Raw genomic sequence first — 21,237 nt, forward strand, 5'->3', positions numbered from 1 at the left:
CACCCAGGAGGAGTAGAAGACTGGAAATAACCAAACTGAGGGCTGTAAAAAACAAAATAGAAACACAGAAAACAATCCAAAGAATCAATGAAGCAAAAAGATGGTTCTTGGATTAAATCAACAAGATTGACAAACTTCTATCCAAACTAATCAAACGGCAGAGAGAGACCACTCAAATTAATAAGATCAGAAATGAAAAGGTGGACATAACCACAGACACTGAGGAAATTCAGATCATCATTAGATCATACTACAAACCTGTATGCCACAAAATTGGAAAATGTAGAAGAAATGTACATTTTTTTAATAAGTACCATATACCAAAGTTGAACCAAAACCAGGTGAACAATCTAAATAGACCTGTTAGTCACGAAGAATTAGAAGCTGTTATCAAAACCTCCCTACCAAAAAAAGCACAGGACTAGATGGTTTCAATGCAAAATTCTACCAGAACTTCCAAGAGGAGCTAATACCTATACTCCTTAATATATTCCACAATATAGAAACAGAAGAGTCATTGTCAAATGAGAATTACAGGTCAATCTCACACATGAACATCGATACAAAAATTCTCAATAACATACTGGCAAACCGAATTCAAGAACACATTAGAAAAATTATTCATTATGATCAAGTAGGCTTCATCCCAAAGATGCAGGGCTGGTTCAACATATGCAAATCAATGTAATCCATCATATCAATAAACTGAAAGAAAAAAATCATATGATCATTTTATTAGATACTGAAGAAGCATTTGACAAAATTCAACACCCCTTTATGATAAAGGTGTTGGAGAGATTAGGGATACAAGGATCATACCTAAATATAATAAAACTATTTGCAGCAAGCCTGCAGCTAACATCAAATTAAATGGAGAGAAACTCAAAGCCATTTCACTAAAATCAGGAACACGACAAGGCTGTCCACTCTCTCCATACCTCTTCAATATAGTGCTTGAAGTTCTAGCAATAGCAATAAGATAACATAAGGGGATCAAGGGGATTCAAATTGAAAAGGGAGAAGTTAAACTTTCGTTATTTGCAGATGATATGATAGTGTACTAAGCGACCCCCCCCCCAAAAAAAAATAACTACCAAAAAACTCCTACAGCTGATAAACACCTTTAGTAATGTGGCAGGATACAAGATCAAATCCAAAAAATCAGTTGCCCTCCTATACACAAAGGATAAAGAAGTGGAGAGGGAAATCAAGGGAAATCAGAGAAGCATCACCTTTCATGATAGTCACAAATAGCATATAATATCTTGGGGTAACTCTAATCAAGGAAGTGAAAGACCCATTTGACATTTCCACTCTTGGGAACATACCCAAAAGATGCCCTATCATACTACAAAAGCATTTGTTCAACTATTTTCATAGCAGCACTATTTGCAATAGCCAGAACCTGGAAACAACCTAGGTGCCCCTCAATAGAAGAGTGGCTAAAGAAGGTGTGAAACATATACACATTAGTGTTTTACTCAGCAGTAAAAAACAATGACATCTTGCATTTTGCATGCAAATGGATGGAAATAGAAAACACATTACTGAGTGAGGTAACCTAGACCCAAAACAAGGAATACGGTATGTACTCACTCATAAGTGGATTCTTGCCATAATTAAGGTCTTTGAGCCTATAATTCATGATCCTAGAGAAGCTAAATAAGAAGGTGAACCTGAAGAAAATCATATAGTTATCCTCCAGGATATAGGAGATTTGAATAGGAAAGGAAGAAGCCAAACTTGTTATTTGCAGATGATATGATAATGTACATAAGTGACCCTAAAACCTCTTCCAAAGAACTCCTACAGCTGACAGATATCTTTAGTGATGTGGCAGGATACAAGAGCAACTCCAAAAAATTCAGTAGCCCTACTATACACAAAGGATAGAGAAGCAGAGAGGGAAATCAGAGAAACATCACCTTTCACAACAGCCACAAATAGCATAAAGTGTCTTTGGGTAACACTAATCAAAGAAGTGAAAGATCTATTTGACAAGAACTTTAAGTCTTTGAAGAAAGAAATTGAAGAGGATACCAGAAAATGGAAGGATCTCCCATGCTCATGAATTGATAGGATCAGCATTGTAATAATGGCAATTCTACCAAAGGAAATCTATAGATTCAATCCAATCCCCATCAAAATCCCAAGAAAATTCATCACAGGCTGGATGGGGTGTGCTTGAACTTCTAACAGGGCTTGGTACCCTGCCCTCTCTTAGGAGTGGTGGGGGAAAGGAGAGGGTTAAGTGGGGGAGCTGGATGGAAATGGGAGGAGAGGAGGAAGTGGAAATTTTGAATGGTATTATTTATAAATCAATAAAAATTAAGAAATATAAAAGACAAAAGTTCTAATAAAGTTTTCAAAAAATGGTTTATTTCTTATTTTCCTTGTTTTCAGTATACAATTATTGACATTTACTTACTAATGATATTGTATTCATAGGAATAAAAATAGTCATCATTTATTCAGAGTATAAAGACTCATTAATTTTCAACAAGGTACCAAATACTCTATCTGATTGTAAAAACAGTACCACTTGGTATAGGGAATGTACAATGAAATCAAGACATACAATTAATAGATCAAATATTTCCTAATATCTATGATTAGTATAAACATCCTATTTTGCCAGTCACTATGGGAAGAAAAGGAAAAATTTGTAAAGGCAGAAGAGATATATCAGCAAAATATTCACAATAATTTTGAGACTTAAATATAAAATCTCATTTTGTACATTGTATATGTGTTATAAACTGATATTTAATAGATTTTGTAACATTGGCATTGTTACAAGAGTAAATATCAAATATGTAACAAATATATTCACACACAGATTACAGTTTTAAAGTGTAAATAATGAATGAATTTATTTCTGTATATATGGTGAAATAATGTGATACTTTAAAACTCACCAGAATAGATCTACATATATAAGTCTAGAGAGATTTTTACTTTACTGAAAAATAAGGGAAAGTATAAAATCAGTAATATGACTATTTGTGAACATTTTTAACTGAAACGTTTATCAAGAAGAAACACCAAAAAACACCAGAAATATTGAGAACTAAAAGGAAGAGCCCAAGTGACTTTTACTTCCTAAATTCTATATTTTTGTGTTGTTAAATGGTCTAAAAGAATCCTGTATCAATGTTAATCAAATGTGGATTCATAAATATAATATACTAGGTTTAGGAAGAACAAATCTGTAAATTGAATGGAGAAATTTCAGATTTATCCAGATTAACATTTAATAATAAAGGTTTAAAATGAGAAAAAAATATTTTCTCCTAAATATGTGTCACTCTACAAAGAGTGTTCTCACGTAGATTCATCAACAACAAAAAAGCTCTCATGTAGGAGCAGTTCATTCCTACTTATAACAACACAGATCAGCTATTTGATTAATGCTAAAAAAAAAGGAGACATGAGGGAAAAGGGACATGGACAAAGAAAAGAAAGACTAGAGAAGGTAGAATAAAGCAAGACAACACTATAAAGGTTACAATGGAAGTTATTAGAGTAAAATGTAAAGGCTCAGTTTATTCCTGTGTTCAAACTGACCTATCACTATGACTATGACAGAAAGACCAGGCTCCTACACACAACAAGAAAAACAAGAAATCAAAGGTAGCACATGAATGGAATATTTCTTGAGACTCCTAATACCTATCCACTGTCTGAAACCCCTAACAGATACCATGTACAGAATTTCTTTCTGTGTGTGAGGTGGTCAAGTCCTAAGAATCAGTGTATTGGATCTTTTCATACTTTCACCTTGTCTTTTAATTATTTTCAACATCTTCATGATATAATCCAGACCCCCAAATTGTTTCAAAAAGTGAAATGAAACCTAGTGTTATGCAATACAACTTATAAACTTGTTTTGGGAATCCCAACATGAATGGCTGCTCAATAAGTATATGTTATGTGAAAGAAAAATAGTATTGAAGATGGGACACTCTGCATGTTACAGAGATGCTGTGCACTAGCTGTACAAGGAAAGTTACGCTAATGCTAGTGTGCTATTGATGTCTACTTACCAGGTGTCCTCAAATACTAGACAATAATATTTCCACTATTATTTTACCTTTGAGAATGTATCTTACTCTTGGATACTACACATTTAATACTTTTTACCAATGCTCTAACTGCCTACATCCTAAAACAGCATTCGGTGACTAACTTATAGTTGGTGGCCTAAGTCTCCAGGTCATTTACCATGGAAATTGTACTTCAAAATCCTATGGCATCAAAGAGAGAAATACTAGCTGTTTTACTAAGTATTTGATAAGAAAGGAAAATAAACTGAAGTAAAATATTTTTGAAGAAAAGCAACACAACATTTTATTACACAATATAATTTATATATGATTTTGACCAATATTATTAAAAGCCATGTAGCTCCTAACAAATTCATTGAATATCATTTAAATCTTTATGTTAACATATTAGTTGTATAAAACAATGGTTTACATTATGACATTGTCGTATATACACATATGTTAAATATTAAAATCCCTCTATTAAGCTCTCTCATCCACTTCCCTCTACAATTTCACACTCCATATCCTTAATTGTCCATTTCTGCTTTCATATACTTATACCTAAGCTCAAACCTCACTTATAAGGCAAAGTACTTGTCTTTGTGAGTCAGGCTTATGTCTTCTGACATTATGAAAGCCAGTTCCATCACAAACAATATTCAAGGACTATTCTACAGAACATCTGATACCAAGTTTTTAGTTTAATTGATGTAATTAGTGTTTTCATTTAAAAGCTTAAATATTGATTAACACATACTGTATTTATAACTGTATATTTCATATGTAGACAAAGATAATATATAGACAAGGTAATATTATCTAGCATTCAAACCCAGTTGTCCATTTCCGTTTCTTATCATTGCTATATGCTATAACTTGTAAATAACAATTCATGTCCATTTTAATTTTAACTTTTCACAGCTCTTATAGATCTATTTTATTTCTGTAATAAAATTTTAATATAATTATGTAATATTATTTTTATTACATAAATAAAAAAGATTGTAATTCATCTTCAAAAATTGGGTTAGAGCTCTTGTTTCTGTTAAGAATTCAGTCAAATGGTCTTTATTCATTAATTAATGCTAGTGTTACTAAATGCTAGACATTCTGCTGAGCAAAAACAATGTGTAAACAAGCCTAATGCTACACATCTATACTCACAAATAGTAAATAATATGTATTATATACAATATACTGTTTATTATTCCCAATTTACTCCTTTGTAACCTAAATGACACCTACTGTGAATAGTTTAAAAAATTAGTTTATTAATTATGACATTGTTTTGAATCCAAACATACTTTTATATAGTATATATTAAGGTAAATGATAAGATGAACATGCATACAGTAAATTATACACTTATCCTTAAGCAAAAGACAAGAATCCATAGTCAAGAATTTATTTTGAAAAACACTGTTTCAATCCAAACTGAATGAATATCATGGCATAATACACCTAATATACTCTCATTTTTCTTTTATAGGGATTTTTGTAGTAAAAATTGAATTCAGGGCCTCACACTGGCAATAGGCTTAGTTCTTTATTTTTAAATTAATATATATTGTTTAATGTGTATGTGTATATATTTGCATGAGTTAATGTGTATGATGTGTGTACAAATTCTTTTTATCTAGGGGAGGGGATTGTGAGATATCTGTAGTCCACACTGGTCATTATGTATATCTTCTTTGAATGACCATATTGTTGAGATTTAACACTTGCATATTCCTTGATATAGACAGATGACATTACTTATATCAGGAGTCCTAGATATAAGTAATTTCTGCCCACTCTTTCATTGATTTTATTTGAGCTTTTGGTGTAGGAATCATTTTGTGCACCTAATGGTGTATTGTTCTTTGCATTTCAAACAGTTTTTGGTGTCTGTAATATTCTTTGTCTGCCACAAAAAAGAAGGATAATTGATAAGTTACAGATATCTCTAAACACAAAAATGAGTATCTAGAGTGAAGTTAAACATTACATTGGATTTGGAAAGTGCTAATATTAAGTGTCTTCTCTAGTATCCAGGACCACACTGGCCATTAGTAGCTGGCTAGGCTTGTGGTACCAACCATGAATACCATACTATGTTCTGCTTTCTGTAGTTACACTGGATTATATAATCATTTTGTAAGATTCATAACTGTGACCAAGAAAAAAGAAATAACACATAGTGATACTAAAATTCAGAAGTACTAAATTTAAAACATATTATGTTTTTGTTTATAATGAGATGACCAAAGAAATGACTCAATGTTAAGAACATGTACTACTCTTACATATCAATATTATTCTTTGTTATTTATGACAATATTAATAATTTAGTTACTCTTTTTATAATTATCTTTGTGAGGTTGATACTCAAACAAGCACTTCACTTCTGAGCTGCATATTCAGTCCACAGAAATTTTTAAAATTGGATATGTTACACACAGAATATTGTTCTTCTTAAGACAAAACCTTTTGAGATGGTAACATTTTTTTCTGTTCTCCTCTGACTGTTTTCATACAAGCATGACTGAAACCATTGATGACCAATAAATAGTTCAGGCTTCAAAGACAGCCATCCACTTCTTCTGACAAAGTCATGTAGTACCTTTAGAGCAATAACACTTCAGTCTTTTAATATATTAACTCTTTAGAAATGTTGAAGAATGAAATATTTTAAAATCATAATTATTGTCATCTAAAACTTTGCTTCGTAATTTCACTCAAATCTCCTTTACTTTAATACAGATAGTTGCATTGCCTGCTGATATTCTCAATTCTGAAACTGAGAGATCTCAAAGGAATGTGATATAGATTGAAGTAAATATCCTTCCCATAAGGCTACTCTAAACTAAATATAAACCTTATACGTTTCTGCGAACCTGTGGCAGAAAGAAAATAGTTTGTTTGACCTCAAGCAGATACAATTTTGGAGTCCTGTTAGGACTCTGAACAGTGATTTATCTATGGGAAAACATTTGGTCAGGTACTGTTTCTCTCTGATAAAACATTGTCTATACATGGGTATTTATTTCTTTTTACTCTCCTACTCAGAATATTAAAGATAATTCTACAATGTTTTATTACAGTCATACCACAAACATTAATAGGGAGAATTTGTAACTCCACAGAGATTTCAGGAATATCATGATTTATGCCAAACTGACTTGGGATGTGTAATATCTATAAGCATGAAGAAAAATATTTTGCCATAGGTAAAACTATCCTTTGAGTGACTTGGATGAAGAAGGCTTAATGATTGTGAAACATCAGGATACATAGTTTTCACAGAATAAAGTATTTCTTGCAGACACAGAGGTGACTAGAAAAAGACATTTCTAGATAATCAACAATTGATTATTAATTACATAGGAGAGAGAGAAAGAGAGAGAGAGAGAGAGAGAGAGAGAGAGAGAGAATTAATAGGATTGTGATTGTGGAATTAACTCAAGAAATTGAAGGGTGAAATCTCAGAAGAAAATGGTCTAATGTTAAAGAATGCATGCTATGCATGCTGGTACACTCCTGATGGTCTAATAAAGTCACACAGTTGCTAAAGGAAACTGGCATGTTGAAGTCAGAGAGGTTCACAGGGACACAAGATTAATTTTTGCATAATTCTGAAATAAGCAACTGTAATATATGAAAATAGTTTCAGTAGACAATGGTCTCTTTATTTGGATGGTCCTGGGTTGATTCTTTTTGTCAAGCTCTATTTTATGAATTAGAGTTTAGGATTGTGTTCTTTTGGAATGAAGATTTACATTTGCTACATTTGGCATACTTGAAATTCAACTATAATATTATTATTAATACTGAGACCAATATGAATTCATTTAGTATAAATTGATGTCTTTTTTTTCCATTCAAAAATTTACATTTCCTCCCCTCCTCCCATTCCCCTCCTGTTCCCACACTTACCCTCCTCTCTCCCACTCCCTGCTTGAGAGAGAGCAGGGAACTCTGCCCTGTGGGAAGTCCAAGGCCCTTCCCCCTACATCCAGGCCTAGGGAGCTGGGCTTCCATATAGACTAAGGTCCCAAAAAGCCAGTACATGCAGTAACAAGTACCAGTGCCTTTATCAATGGCTTCTCAGTCAGCCCCCAATGTTAGCCAAATTCAGAGAGTCCAGTTTGATCACATGCTCATTCAGTCCTGGTCCAGCTGGATTTCATTGAGCTCCCACTAGAACAGATACACTGCCTCAGTGGGTGGACCAACCTCTTGTGGTCCTGACTTCCTTGCACGTCTTCTCCCATCTTCTGCCCTTCAACTGGACCTTGGGAATTTAGTGATGGCTTTTATAATTTTACTAAACACTAATAGATTTCAAAGCTAATTCAAAAAATAAGCAGAGACTTTTACTTTATGTGTAACAAAATATTTAAAGCCTTAAAATATGACGTAGAAAATTCCTAGACGAATTTAATGTACTACTCAATATTAAGTGGTTTTAATAAATTGATTATAGAAAAATCTATGTACACTTGACAACATCTAATTATGTTCTTGCTTCAAACCTAGTTGAATATAGACTGTGTAATACAAACACCACATTAATAACTTTAATTATGTATATCATTATGATTATTAAAGTAAGCAGACTGCATAGGCAAAAACCCAGGAATTATGATTAATAGCAGTATATTATACAGATATAGAATATTTTCATAAGTTACTTAGATATTCATATTTCATATATATGTACTTTTTATAGTTATACATATATATTTTCACAGAAAATGTAATTTTAGAAAGAGCTTTGTTTCCTTAGCTTATAGAAGTCTTATTGTTTTCCAAACAACTAGGACCTACTATAATCAGCTTTCCAATCTATAAGATAATCCTTCTAGATATTTAACTATGCTGCTGTATAGTTTGTCTCCTGATATTTCAACTATAAAATGTATGTGGTTCTTACCTTAATTATAACGTTGTGATTAAAATTTTTTAACACAATCTTAACTTATAGATCAAATCCTGAGATATCACTTAATTTTGATAGAGGATGTTGATCTAACATCAGTTGTAAGGAAATAGGAATTGTCATTGTAAAGATATTTGGTGATGTATAGCAAATCAATTGAAATTGGGATTCTTAAAAAGGAAGCAGAGAAAGAAAAGAGGAAGAAGAGAGAAAAGCAAAGATGGCACAGAAGAAAAAGGAGGAAAGTGGAAGGGACAAAGAGGTAAGAGGTATGAAAATGTAGAGAAAAGGAAAAACAAGGAGAAAGAAATTTTCTACTTTTTGCCTTGACTGAAATATGTTTAAAGCATTTAATTCAAAATGATTTGTGATAAGAATATTCTAGGAACCTAATGAGCTTGTATATGCCATTTACAATGAATAACCAAGAGTATCTTTCTATTGGTGAACAAAGGGAACACAGATATCTTTTAAAAGTTATAGTTTTTCAGTCCAATGAACATGAAATTCAGCAGGAAAATTACAAACAGTCTAGAAATTAAGGAGTCATTCTACTCTGGAACAGAATAGATAGGTTGTCCTGGTTTTAGGTACTTAGGGTCTTCTAAATTGAAAGTAACACGACACATATGCAGTCCCTATTTTTTGCCCCAGTCTTTTTTCATTTAACTCTTTGTTGACTTCCAGATTTAAGTTGCTCGGAGGCTATTTTCTTTTAAGAGAAACTCAGTGCCAAATAGTGTATTTTCTATCTAAACCACATTTAGTTCAATGACTATAAGTTGTCATGTGGGCTTTCTAATTTGAACCCAGGTCCTCGGCTCTGGAAAAGCAGCCAGTGCTTTTAACCACTGAGCCATCTCTCCAACACCCAAATGAGCTCTCTGAAAACTAGGCTTCCTGATTCTCTGTAATTAGGTATACTTTAGATTTTGAGTAATTTTGTACAGAGTCCATGATCTTTGAAATTCATGATAAGAGAACATTTCTTTCTAATAGTAATGACTTTAACACAAATGGCTAGCCATCTTACTTTTCACTGGCTTTTCAATGCTCATACACAATTAACTATTGTCATTGTGAAGAAATGTTTACATTTTACCAACTAGTATTGCTACTCTTAATTTTTGCTAAATTATTTATTTATTTATTCATTTATCATATAAGTATTGAGATTCACTAAAGAGCTATTCTTCTAATATTTTAAGTTTTGATAAAATTTTATTTTCCTATCGTGTCTCTACCAAGGATTCGTTTTGAAAAATTCACATTTATTTCAGATATATATTATGAAATAGATGAGAGTTCCTCATTTAGAGTGTCTATCACCACTCATATTTTTTAATTAATCATAACCCAGATGCGATATGATAATTTTCAAGAAAGAAAAAATTAAGAATATCTTAATATGCTTATGTGCTCAGTTTCATACCTACTTTTGACCACACCCGACTTTGTTGCTTTTCTATTGTTTTCCTTTTTATCATATATAGTTTTACCAAATCCTTACCAAGTATAATTATATTCCTTTGTGTTTCATCTTATAAAAAACTATGTAAAAATATACATTTAACATAAAATATATATTTTACTAAAATAATTCGACATTTTACAAATTTTTCTTCACTTGTATTTCAGAACAATGTGTCATTATTTCATCAATGGCCATTAGCATTAGTATACATTTCTTCTTATACCCATATACAAGAATTAATCTGTGTAAAAAATGAGAGTAAAGATTCTAGAACACACCATATATGACCGTTACAGGAAATATTATACCCAAAAGCCAAGATTAATCACTTATATCAGAATAGTTTAAGAAATCCTTCTGATTCATATTCTCTGATATTCTCAGAATCTAATAATGAATATTTCCAGATTAATTTGAAACTGAACTGAATGGAAGAACTAAACCAGTCTGAGGTGTCTGAATTCATTATTCTTGGGCTTTGTGACTCTTGGGAGCACCAGGCCTTCTTCTTAGTGATATTTTCCTCACTTTATTTAATCACCATTTTGAGCAACGTATTTATTGTAGTCATAATCATCATTGACCTTCATCTCTACTTTCCTGTGTATTTCCTGTTGGCCAGTCTCTCATTTATTGACTTTTGTCTTTCCTTAGTCACTACATCAAAGATGATCACAGACTTCCTCAAAGAAAAAAAGTCTATCTCCTTTGGAGTACATGCGTCAGATTTTCTTTGGACACTTCTTTGGAGGGGGCGAGATGGTACTACTTGTGTCAATGACCTATGACCATTACGTGGCCATCTGTTAGCCATTCCATTACTCCAGCATCATGAACAGACATATATGAATTGCGTTAGTGATGTCATCATGGATCATTGGCTTTGTGCATTCAATAAGCCAAATGATTATAATCATAAATCTGCCCTTCTATGAATCCTGGGAATTGGATAGTTTTTCTGCGATATTCCATTGGTCATCAAGTTAGCCTCCATGGACACCTATGTTTTAGAAATTTTGATAAATGCTGACAGTGGGGTGCTAGCAACCATATGCTTCATTCTGTTGCTGATCTCCAATTCTCATATTCTGATTACTGTCTGCCTTCACTCGAAGGATGGGGCATCCAAAGCTCTCTCTACTTGCACTGCTCATATCACTGTGGTCATATTATTTGAGGGGCCCTCATCTTCATCTATCAGTGGCCAGTCAACATAATCCAGTTGGACAAGTATCTTGCATTGCTTTCTTCTGTCATCACACCTCTCCTGAACCCAACCATTTACACTTTAAGAAACAAAGAGATTAGAAATGCTATGAAGAGATTGTAATGTTAGCATATGAATTTCAATAAATGTTTTATGATTTTACATTGTTGGAATATTAACTTATAGGTAACTAAACTAATCATACTTGTCCTTTTTCTATAGATTATAAACATTCTCAAATTCATGGAAGTTATGTATAATGCTAGTCAAAATGTCTATGATTATAAATTTTATGATCATTATTTAGGTGGAAAATAACCTTCTGACTATAAAATGTTAATCATCTTTCAAATTATGATTTTGGTTATCTTAAGTGAAATTTGAAGTTAATGGCAAATTACTGGTACCTATTACTTTTGCTGTTTCTTTAATCTTTATTGTCCCATTATAAAATCAGTTATCAAAATATGTGACATAATTCTCTACCCTCCCCCCCATTTAAGTCAACAGGTTGAATATGAGTCTTGTGTTGCTTAGAGAGTTTCTACTTCTGGAATCAGGTTGTCTCAAGGGATCATGAGTTTAGCATATTCCTTTTCATGATTGTAATTGTCCCCTTTGTTTCTGAAGTCTCCTTCAAAACTTAAGTGTTGAGAATCAAGAACTTCCATGAGGTCATTCTATCTGCTTAGCATTAGAGGGACTATTCAAAAAATAATCCACTGCTCAAGACCCACTTTTGACAGATTTATTCATCTACCCAAAGCAGTAAAAATATATATATACAATAAATATTTGATAAAAACTAAAAACAAAAGTGTTATTAATACTTAATGGTAATCATAATATTTAACAGCTGTTTATACAGTGGTGGAAGAAGTTAACATTTAAAGAGTGCAACTCAAATTTATTTTATAGAACTCATGTTTTGTGGCTCACAATCCCCTATAACTTCAATTCTAAGATGTTTGACAGCTCTGGACTACATGGGTGTCTATACTCACACGTTCATGTAACACATACAGATGCACTCCCACAAAATTAAAAAGGAAAAAAGTAAAAAATGGTTAACAGTATCGAGCTATTGCCCCCATGTCCCAGAGAGAGGTGTACCTCTTTAACATGTACAGTATTATTTCTTCTGCAGACCAGAAGGCTTCAATAATTTATAACATAATCATTGTCATAGTGGTTTCTGGTTTTCATTCAAGGAGCTTTTATTTATACTCTCTAACCTAGTTAACTCTAACAATTAACAACTCTAAAGTTAAGCTTGCTTTTGACTGTAGGTTCAATTGCCTCAACCAGAAAGCTGGATTCAACCTAGAAAATACTTTTCACTATTTCCTTCTGTACGTTTCCAATGTTGTATGCTGCTTTAAGCTTATCATCGCTTATATGTGTGTGTGTGTGTGTGTGTGTGTGTGTGTGTGTGTGTGTGTCTGGTAAGTGTGTACGTGTATTGTATATGCGTGTGTTTGTTTGCATTTGCTGGTTAAGTGATTAGAGTTTAATGTTAGGTGATGTCGGTGATGTTCTCTACTGCTTTCCTTATTACTTACTGAAGAAAGATCTTTCACTTGAAACCTGAGCGTACCTATTGGAATAATCTAGCTAGCCATCATGTCTCAGGGATCCCTTGGATTATAAATCGACTCATTCAGCATTTACATAAATACTGGGGATTGAATTCAGGTCTTTATGAAGTTAACAGATAACCCATTTACCCATCTCTTTACCTTTGTGTTTAGAATTCAGAAAAATAACAATTTTGTAATATCTTCCTGTTGATACATATTAATTTTCTTCAATATGTGAGTGTGTTCATTTCTTCAGTTCATGAAATAATGCTTGTATCTTCCCCTTTGTCAGCTATAGTACTCCTTTGCACATAAAGTACTGTATTTCATGTCATTCCAAGGAACTTTATTATGATATACTTTTCAATTATTGTTTATCTCTGTAGCATATCTTGAATTCTTAAAGCTTGCTTTTATATCTTTTTATCCATTGTATACTCTGTTTGAAAATTCATATTTCACACATTTTAAAATGTTACATCATTTGATTTTCTGAGTTGCCCATTGAAATTTGTCATATTTTAGAATCATTTTAAACTTTTGTTTTTAAACATAGGTAAAATCAATCTTATGTTCTCATTTTGCTAACTCTAGCAATAGCTCCATCTGCCTATTACTTATATTAGCCATTTTCTATTAATTGTAATGCACATATTCCTGTTTATTCAGTTGTTTCATAATTATTATGCTGTCACACTTGTCACAGAAAATAATAAATATCTATGTTGCGTTATGTCTCAAACCATTTGCTGTTCTCTATATTGCTTCACGTAGATTGGGTTAAAAGATGATAATGCTTATATACTTTTTAATATACTTTCAATCTGGGTGATAGTTTTTCTATGACTTTGTATCTGAGTATACTTCAGAATTGTTCCTGCTCATTATACAAGTAGCACCTTGTTTATTTTTACTTTTAAATTTGTCTCTCAATGTAGTCCAGCCTAGCTTTGTATGCATTATATAGCCCATGATGGATTACCTTAAATTCACATTCCTCATATATCTTCTTTCTTAATACTTACTTTTTTATTTTATCTTATGTTTTTCTTGTCTACCTGAATAATGTTGCAGGAATAAAACATTTTTCCAAAGAAGAAAATTAAGATGACTGATAAGTATGCATATTAAAAGCATGTTCCTTTTAATTCCAAGAAGAATGGACTAAAACCCATACTGAAGCCAAATCGCACACTTGAAAAAAATAGTTTTTATTAAAAACTCAAAAGATAAACATATCTATCACAAACAATTGTAACACCCAATTCTGCGTTACCCCTTGGTACAGTTCGCGTACCTCTGTCCCATACGCAAGTCCGGACAAAGGCCTGGAGACTGAAAGAAACACACAAGAGACCTGGGTCATTTAAAAGGAGATCAGACAAATGCCACTTTATTCAGCTTTTTGCAAAACTAATATACTTTGGCTGCTGCAAAAGGATTTCCTCCCAGGCAGGTGGGAAATTACCATACCAAAGATGAAACAATGCCCTTCAGCTAATCACCAGGCTAGGGCAGAGGGAGCACAGAGGCAAACAGGAAGCTTAGCTGGCTGGCCAGAAACCATCCACAATAATCACCCCAAGGAGCAAGGGTAGACTGGGCTCTACAAGCAGTGAGATAAAAATTGGTATAAAATGGCCTTTCTCACCATTGAAAGACCTGGATAAATCCAGATCCCCCTAACTGGAAAATAGAGCCAAAAATCTAGCAGGAAGAGAAGAATCAGAAATCTAAGGTTAACCAGTTCCAGGGTTCCAGGAACTAGCTGAAGATAAAGGTAGATTGTAATCTTGAGAGTAATCTTGAGAGACAAAGAGATTCCCCCTAGTAATTGTCACCCCCCTAGTAATTATCACTGGAATAGGAATTAGCTGATTACGACCTTTGAGAATGATCTTGAGAGGCAGGGAATTGCCCCCTTGTAATCATCACTGGAATTTTCGGAATCTTCTGTGACATCCTCCCTGCCCCCCCTTTCGGATTACTGGGCTGTGTGGTTTCTTCCTATAAAAATTACTTCTTCCGGTCACTCGAGGTCGAACTCTTCCCCTGTGTGGGTTATGAGTCTCGGCCCCAGTGCATTGGTCCCTGTCTTGTCGTCTTGTCATTAAACCTCGTGTGATTGCAGTAAGGATGGTCTCTCATGAATTACTGGGGGTGTTCGCGTCTTCCTGAGGCTCGAGTGAGAGTCTCCCCAAATCGGGGGTCTTTCACCATCAAAACAAAACCAAGAACCAACAAACAAAAAAGTTCAGGACTAGACAAATTGAATTTGTAATTCTACCAGGTATTTAAAGAAAAATTAACTCCGATTCCTTTTAAATCATTTCATAGACAGAAGAGGAATGACTGGTATTGAATTTTTTATGAACCCAGCATTATCACCACACTCAATCCTCATAAAGACACAACCACCACCACCAAATAACAAAAATTGACAGACCAAGCTATCTGAGAAACACAAATGAACAATTTCTCATTAAAATACTTAAAATTGAAAGACTCCCGTGTGCGTCTTCCTTCGGGAGAGACCCCGTGCCCAAAGATCAGTCGAAAACATGCAGCCAGATGCAAACAGCAAGAGGTTTATTGGATATGCAGGTACCTGGGGCGACAGAGTCTCTCGAAGGACTTGCGCGCCCGCAGGTTGGGGATGAGGGGTTCTTATAGGAGAGCAAAAAGCGAGGTTTACAGAAGCAAGATGCAGGGTGGTAAATTCTTAACCTAAATACCAATGAGGGGACTACTCAGCGGTTTACTGTTCCTCTTATCCTGCCCCTCCTTCCTGGCTGGCGACCAGATGTCTGATTGCACAGCCCCTGACTCGTGAGAGCCCCGCTTTATACGTGACTCGGGCCTCGCAATCCTCTCTTTCTTTGTTTCTATGGCCAGTCCATAAATCTCCTGTCTCGCAGCCAGATAAGGCTGTCCTGCTCTAACCTCAGGTATCTTTGCTCAGCATTCCGGAGGCCCTGAATTCCGGAGGCCTTTAATGGAGCTTGCTATCTGCTCAGCATTCCGGAGGCCCTGAACTCCGGAGGCCCTTAATGGAGCTTGTTATCTGCTCAGCATTCCGGAGGCCCTGAACTCCGGAGGCCCTTAATGGAGCTTGTTATCTGCAAACCTTTGCAAAACGGTATGACTGTGGTTAAAAACGAGTTGGGGTCCTTCAAAATAAAATTCAAAAACATGCAAAAAGCTTATCAATTCATTGTGATGAACTTTAATTACTTTAGATTAAAAATGGTTTAATACGTATAAATCAATTCCTGTTATCAATCACATAGACTCAGAAAAAAATTGATGCAGAAAATAACATCAGCAAATCCAACACCAGTGTAAACTGACATTATTAGGAATTTAGGGTGGATTATTAGGAATTTAAGGTGGATACCTCAGTATAATAAAGGCTATATGTATTAAACTTGTAGCAAATGTCATATTAAATGGAGGAAAAACAGAAAGTATTTCTATAATGATTAGGAACAAAAAAAAAGGTTTACTTTCTGCATGACTTCAAAATTGTACTTGCAGTCTTACTTAGAGCAATTTGATGAGAAGATATATATATATATATATATATATATATATCTTCTATCAGTAATGGAAAAATATTTTAAAATACATATAAAATCATATAAGACTCCCAATAGCCAAAACAATTCTGAGCAAAAACTAGCAAATCCGAAGGGATTATCCAACAGGTTTCAAATAATGCTACAGACATATAGTATTAAAACCAGCATGGTAGTGGCACAAAAACAGATGTAAAGTTCTATGGAGCAATATAGAACTGAAATAAGTGCATATGCTTTAAAAAACTTGATACTTCATCAAAATACCCAAAAAACATAGTTGAGAAAGTACAACATCTGTAGCATGTGATCCTATGAGTACATGTGTAGAATAGTGAAATTAGACACATCTGTTACCCGCTACAAAAAAAATATTCTAATTGGATAAAAAACATCAGTGTCAGCATATCAGAGACATGCAAACTTAGTACTTCTGTATTTTATCTCATTACAGTTGGAATTGCTATCTCATTATATATTCTATCATTTTATATTCTATCTCATAACAGTTTATCAGTAAAACATATGACAACAAATTCTGGCAAAGATGTGGAGAAATGGAATCTTTATTGTTGGTAGGGTGTAAACTAATATGTAAAATATAGAAAGCATTTCAAAGAATTCCTAAAGTAAATATGACAATAGAACTTCCATTTGCATCATTTGTAATCATGTATCTAAAGAATTCTTTAGAAATAAGTGCACAACCATATTTATTTCTACTCTGTTTAAAATAGCAAAGAAATAGTCAGTCAAGATATTCATCTACTGGTAAATGAGAAGTTATAATTCAGTACATATACCTTGTGGAATTTTACTATTGTAAGAAATAAAATTATGAAATTTATAAGAAAATTAAGAGAACTGGAAATATTAATTTAAGGAGGAGACTCGGGCTCATATTGAAACTATCACATTCTCTTTCATATGTGCATCCTAGCTACTAAGCTTTAGATGTATGCTTTCATTTGGGAATGTGTGTGAAGAGAATAGAAGACTAGAAATAGGCCAGTGTGAAAGACTTTTCAAGGGTGGTAGAAAACAACATGAATGTGATATGGAAGTGGAAACAGGAACACTGAAAGCAGAATGATTTAAGCAGTGAGGAAGGACAGGGATTAAGGTGAAAAGTAGGGTTAGAAGGAATGTCAACCAACCTAATAATGTCTGAAAAAGCTGATGCTTCATAAGCTAATTAAAAAAAATGAAATAAAAGATCTTGGTTTGAGTCAACCTGTGTGAGAGAGAAATGTTGTTTACAGAAGTCTTAAAGTATTTTGGTGTCTTGTGCTTGCTATTTCTTTATAAGTTATTGGTCAGAAAGTTTTCCTAATCCCCCATAACAATATAGTCAATTGTCACTGTACTTCGTTAGTCACTATTACTAGACAGAAAAAAAGCTTGCTAAAGACACCACATACCTTGGTAAGGACATTGAAAAAATTAATCTGGGAGTGGGCTGGGAGTTTTTTCTTGCTGGTTATCCCCTTGCAATACCAGAGTATTTTATATTACTATTATATTTTTTGAGTAATATAATATAATATAATAATTGTATTATATTTTTGAGTATATGATGGAGATTATCATCAGTCATCTTACTCAGTTTTATACTGTGTGTTCAACAACGTCATTGTTAAGAGGTATAGTTCACTGTTAAAATACAGAAAAGTATGTATTCTCACAGTATTTGATGCTTGATAAGTAAGATGGAATTCATATATGTTCCTTTAACCCTGGTAAAAAGCAGTGTTTGGGGAAGGTTATAGGTCTTATTGGGGAAACAGCTGCTTCTGTAAGTGCAGATGATTTGCTGGTCAGATTGTCATTCAGATAATTATGTCTATGCACATATAGCTATATATACTTCTAACTTATGTCAGAGAAGATGAGCAATGTGTATTGGTGAATCACAGATATATAGCTGGTAAAATACTGAGAAATGAGTGTGATTGACCAATGATATATAAGGAAGTAGATATTATCACTTCCTTCAAGACTCAGGAATCTTTAAAGAATAAGGGAAGGAACGAATGTAAGAATTTGATAAATGGTAGAAGTGTGTGAAATGTTGACTCCTGGGCATGACAAGGGCTATTGCACTCAAACTCACAACAGCTATAATTATCTTCATAAGATCTCTACTGCACTGGTCCCAACAAAATTCTGACATGGAAGGAGTCTCCTTAGAGGGGTCACTACTCCGTGACAAGAGAAGATAAGGAAGGGAGAGCCATTTCCTTCAGTGGTGAATCCACTGACAAAATGTTACACTCCTGTAAAGAACCCTACGAAAACCCATTGAGTCACAAAAGAATTTAGGAAAGTAGAAGTGAAGATAGTTGGGAAGATGAAGGGGACTGGGCGGTATGGTAATTTGTCAAGAGACCACAGTGGGAAATGAATATAATCCAATAATTTATTCGCATTTTATTAAAACAAAAATTCACCATTATGCATAATTAATATACACTGAAGAAACTTTAAAAATAGTCTTGGCAAGATGATAGAGAAAAGTGAATTATTCTATAATGTTAGTAGAAATCTTAATTAGTACAGCAATAACAAAAACATTAAGGAAGATTCTCAGAAAACTAATAAATAAAATTTCCATTAGTTTGGCTACCACTTTTCTAAATTTATATATAATCTATAAAACCACAAAGATAGTTGTATTTCCATATTTATGAAAATTTAATCACTGTCTCTCTCTCTCTCTCTCTCTCTCTCTCTCTCTCTCTATATATATATATATATATATATATATATATATATATATTGTGTGAATCCAGAGAAAGTATATTTTGATTGATAAATGAAGAAATTGTTCTTTGCAGCTACAGTGGTTAAGAGCATAATTGTAGAAGTCCTAGTTTGTTTTCCTGTACCACATAGTGGTTCACAACCATCAGTCACTCCAGTTGCAGAGAGTCTGTTTACCACTTCTGGCATCCATAGGCACTGCATATATATATAATGAATATGGTATTTGAGACACTGTCAAAATCCTACAGACAAAATCAAAATAAATTAACCTTTACAAAGAAGATGGGTTCTGCATATTAGAATTTTATGTATCCATAAATTTTAAGAGTTCATGTTATTTATAGCATCATAGTTAAGTTTTAAAAAGATTATATTAACATAAATATCAGAAAGCAAAATAGTTATAAAGGATATTTTCTGTTTAAGCCTATTGAACTCACTCTGAGTAACTTTTATTATTAGGGGTGCTTTAGGACCTTTTCCTAAAATGCAGGAACTGATTACTAAGTTTCTTCATTGCCACCTTCATGTCTTTGTTCCTCAGTGTATAAATGGCAGGGTTCAGGATGGGAGTAATCATGAAGTCCAGAATGGCAAGAAACTTATCCACTGGGACAGTAGGAAAAGGCCACATGTACACGAAGATACATGGTCCGAAGAACAAAACGACCACAGAAATGTGAGCAGAAAGTGTAGAGAAGGCCTTGGATAAGTCACCTGATGAATGTTTCCATACAGTGAACAAGATAACAATATAGGAAACAATCAGAAAGAAGAAGGTGCCAATAGAAATGATGCCACTGTTGGCGGCAACCACGAACTCCATCCTGTTGGTGTCCTTGCAGGCCAGTTTGATAAACCTGGGAAGGTCACAGTAAAAACTATCTATCATATTAGGACCACAGAAACTCAAATGAGCAACAAAAGCTAATTGGGCCACTGAATGCAGGAAACCAATAACCCAAGCACCAGAAAGAAGCAAACGGCACATCCGTGGGCTCATGATAGTCAGGTAGTGGAGGGGCTTGCATATGGCCACATATCTGTCCCAGGCCATGGCTATCAGAAGCACCATCTCAGATCCCCCCAAGACATGAAGAACAAATATCTGGAAGACACAGGCCTGAAATGAGATGGTATTGTGCCCAGAGGAGAGGTCAGAAATCATTTTTGGAACAGTTAAGGTGGAAAGACATAAATCAATAAATGAGAGGTTTCCCAAAAGAAAGTACATAGGGAAATGTAAATGTGGATCAAAGGTCACTGTAAGCACAACAAGGGTGTTTCCCAGCACAATGGCTACATAAAACACCATAGAGAAGGCAAGGAAGAAATGCTGTATTGGTCTAGATGTTGAAAGTCCCAGAAACACAAATTCAGACACCTCTGTGTAATATGTTTCATTCATTAACCTTCGTTATATTTGCTGAAATAAACAGAAAAAATAAAAATTTTAAAGGAATATATTATAATTTTAAAAGAAGCAAGTGCCGAGTCCCATGAAAAATCTTTTTCATATAGTAAAACCTTTAAAAATGAATTTGATCATTCATTTGGCAAGTGTTCAATAACCCGGCAGAAAACACAGAGAACTAAATGTAGAAGGGCATTGTGCCAGCCAAAAGGAATAAACACAGACTCTGTCTTCATCTAGTGTTC

General features: G+C 33.8%; 1 protein-coding gene and 1 pseudogene across 1 annotated transcript; one reads left to right on the top strand and one right to left on the bottom strand.

Moving 5' to 3' along the window:
- Window positions 1–10,875: 10,875 nt before the first annotated feature.
- On the top strand, window positions 10,876–11,777 carry LOC148120688 (olfactory receptor 4K3-like; annotated as a pseudogene).
- Window positions 11,778–20,047: 8,270 nt separating this feature from the next.
- On the bottom strand, window positions 20,048–20,986 carry LOC125416716 (olfactory receptor 4F15-like). The gene has a single exon (XM_048459862.3). The coding sequence runs from the start codon at window positions 20,984–20,986 to the stop codon at window positions 20,048–20,050; it is 939 nt and encodes a 312-aa protein (XP_048315819.3).
- Window positions 20,987–21,237: the final 251 nt, after the last annotated feature.

Source organism: Myodes glareolus, chromosome 10 (assembly GCF_982192425.1).
Source record: "Myodes glareolus chromosome 10, mMyoGla1.1, whole genome shotgun sequence".
NCBI classification, from domain to species: domain Eukaryota; kingdom Metazoa; phylum Chordata; class Mammalia; order Rodentia; family Cricetidae; genus Myodes; species Myodes glareolus.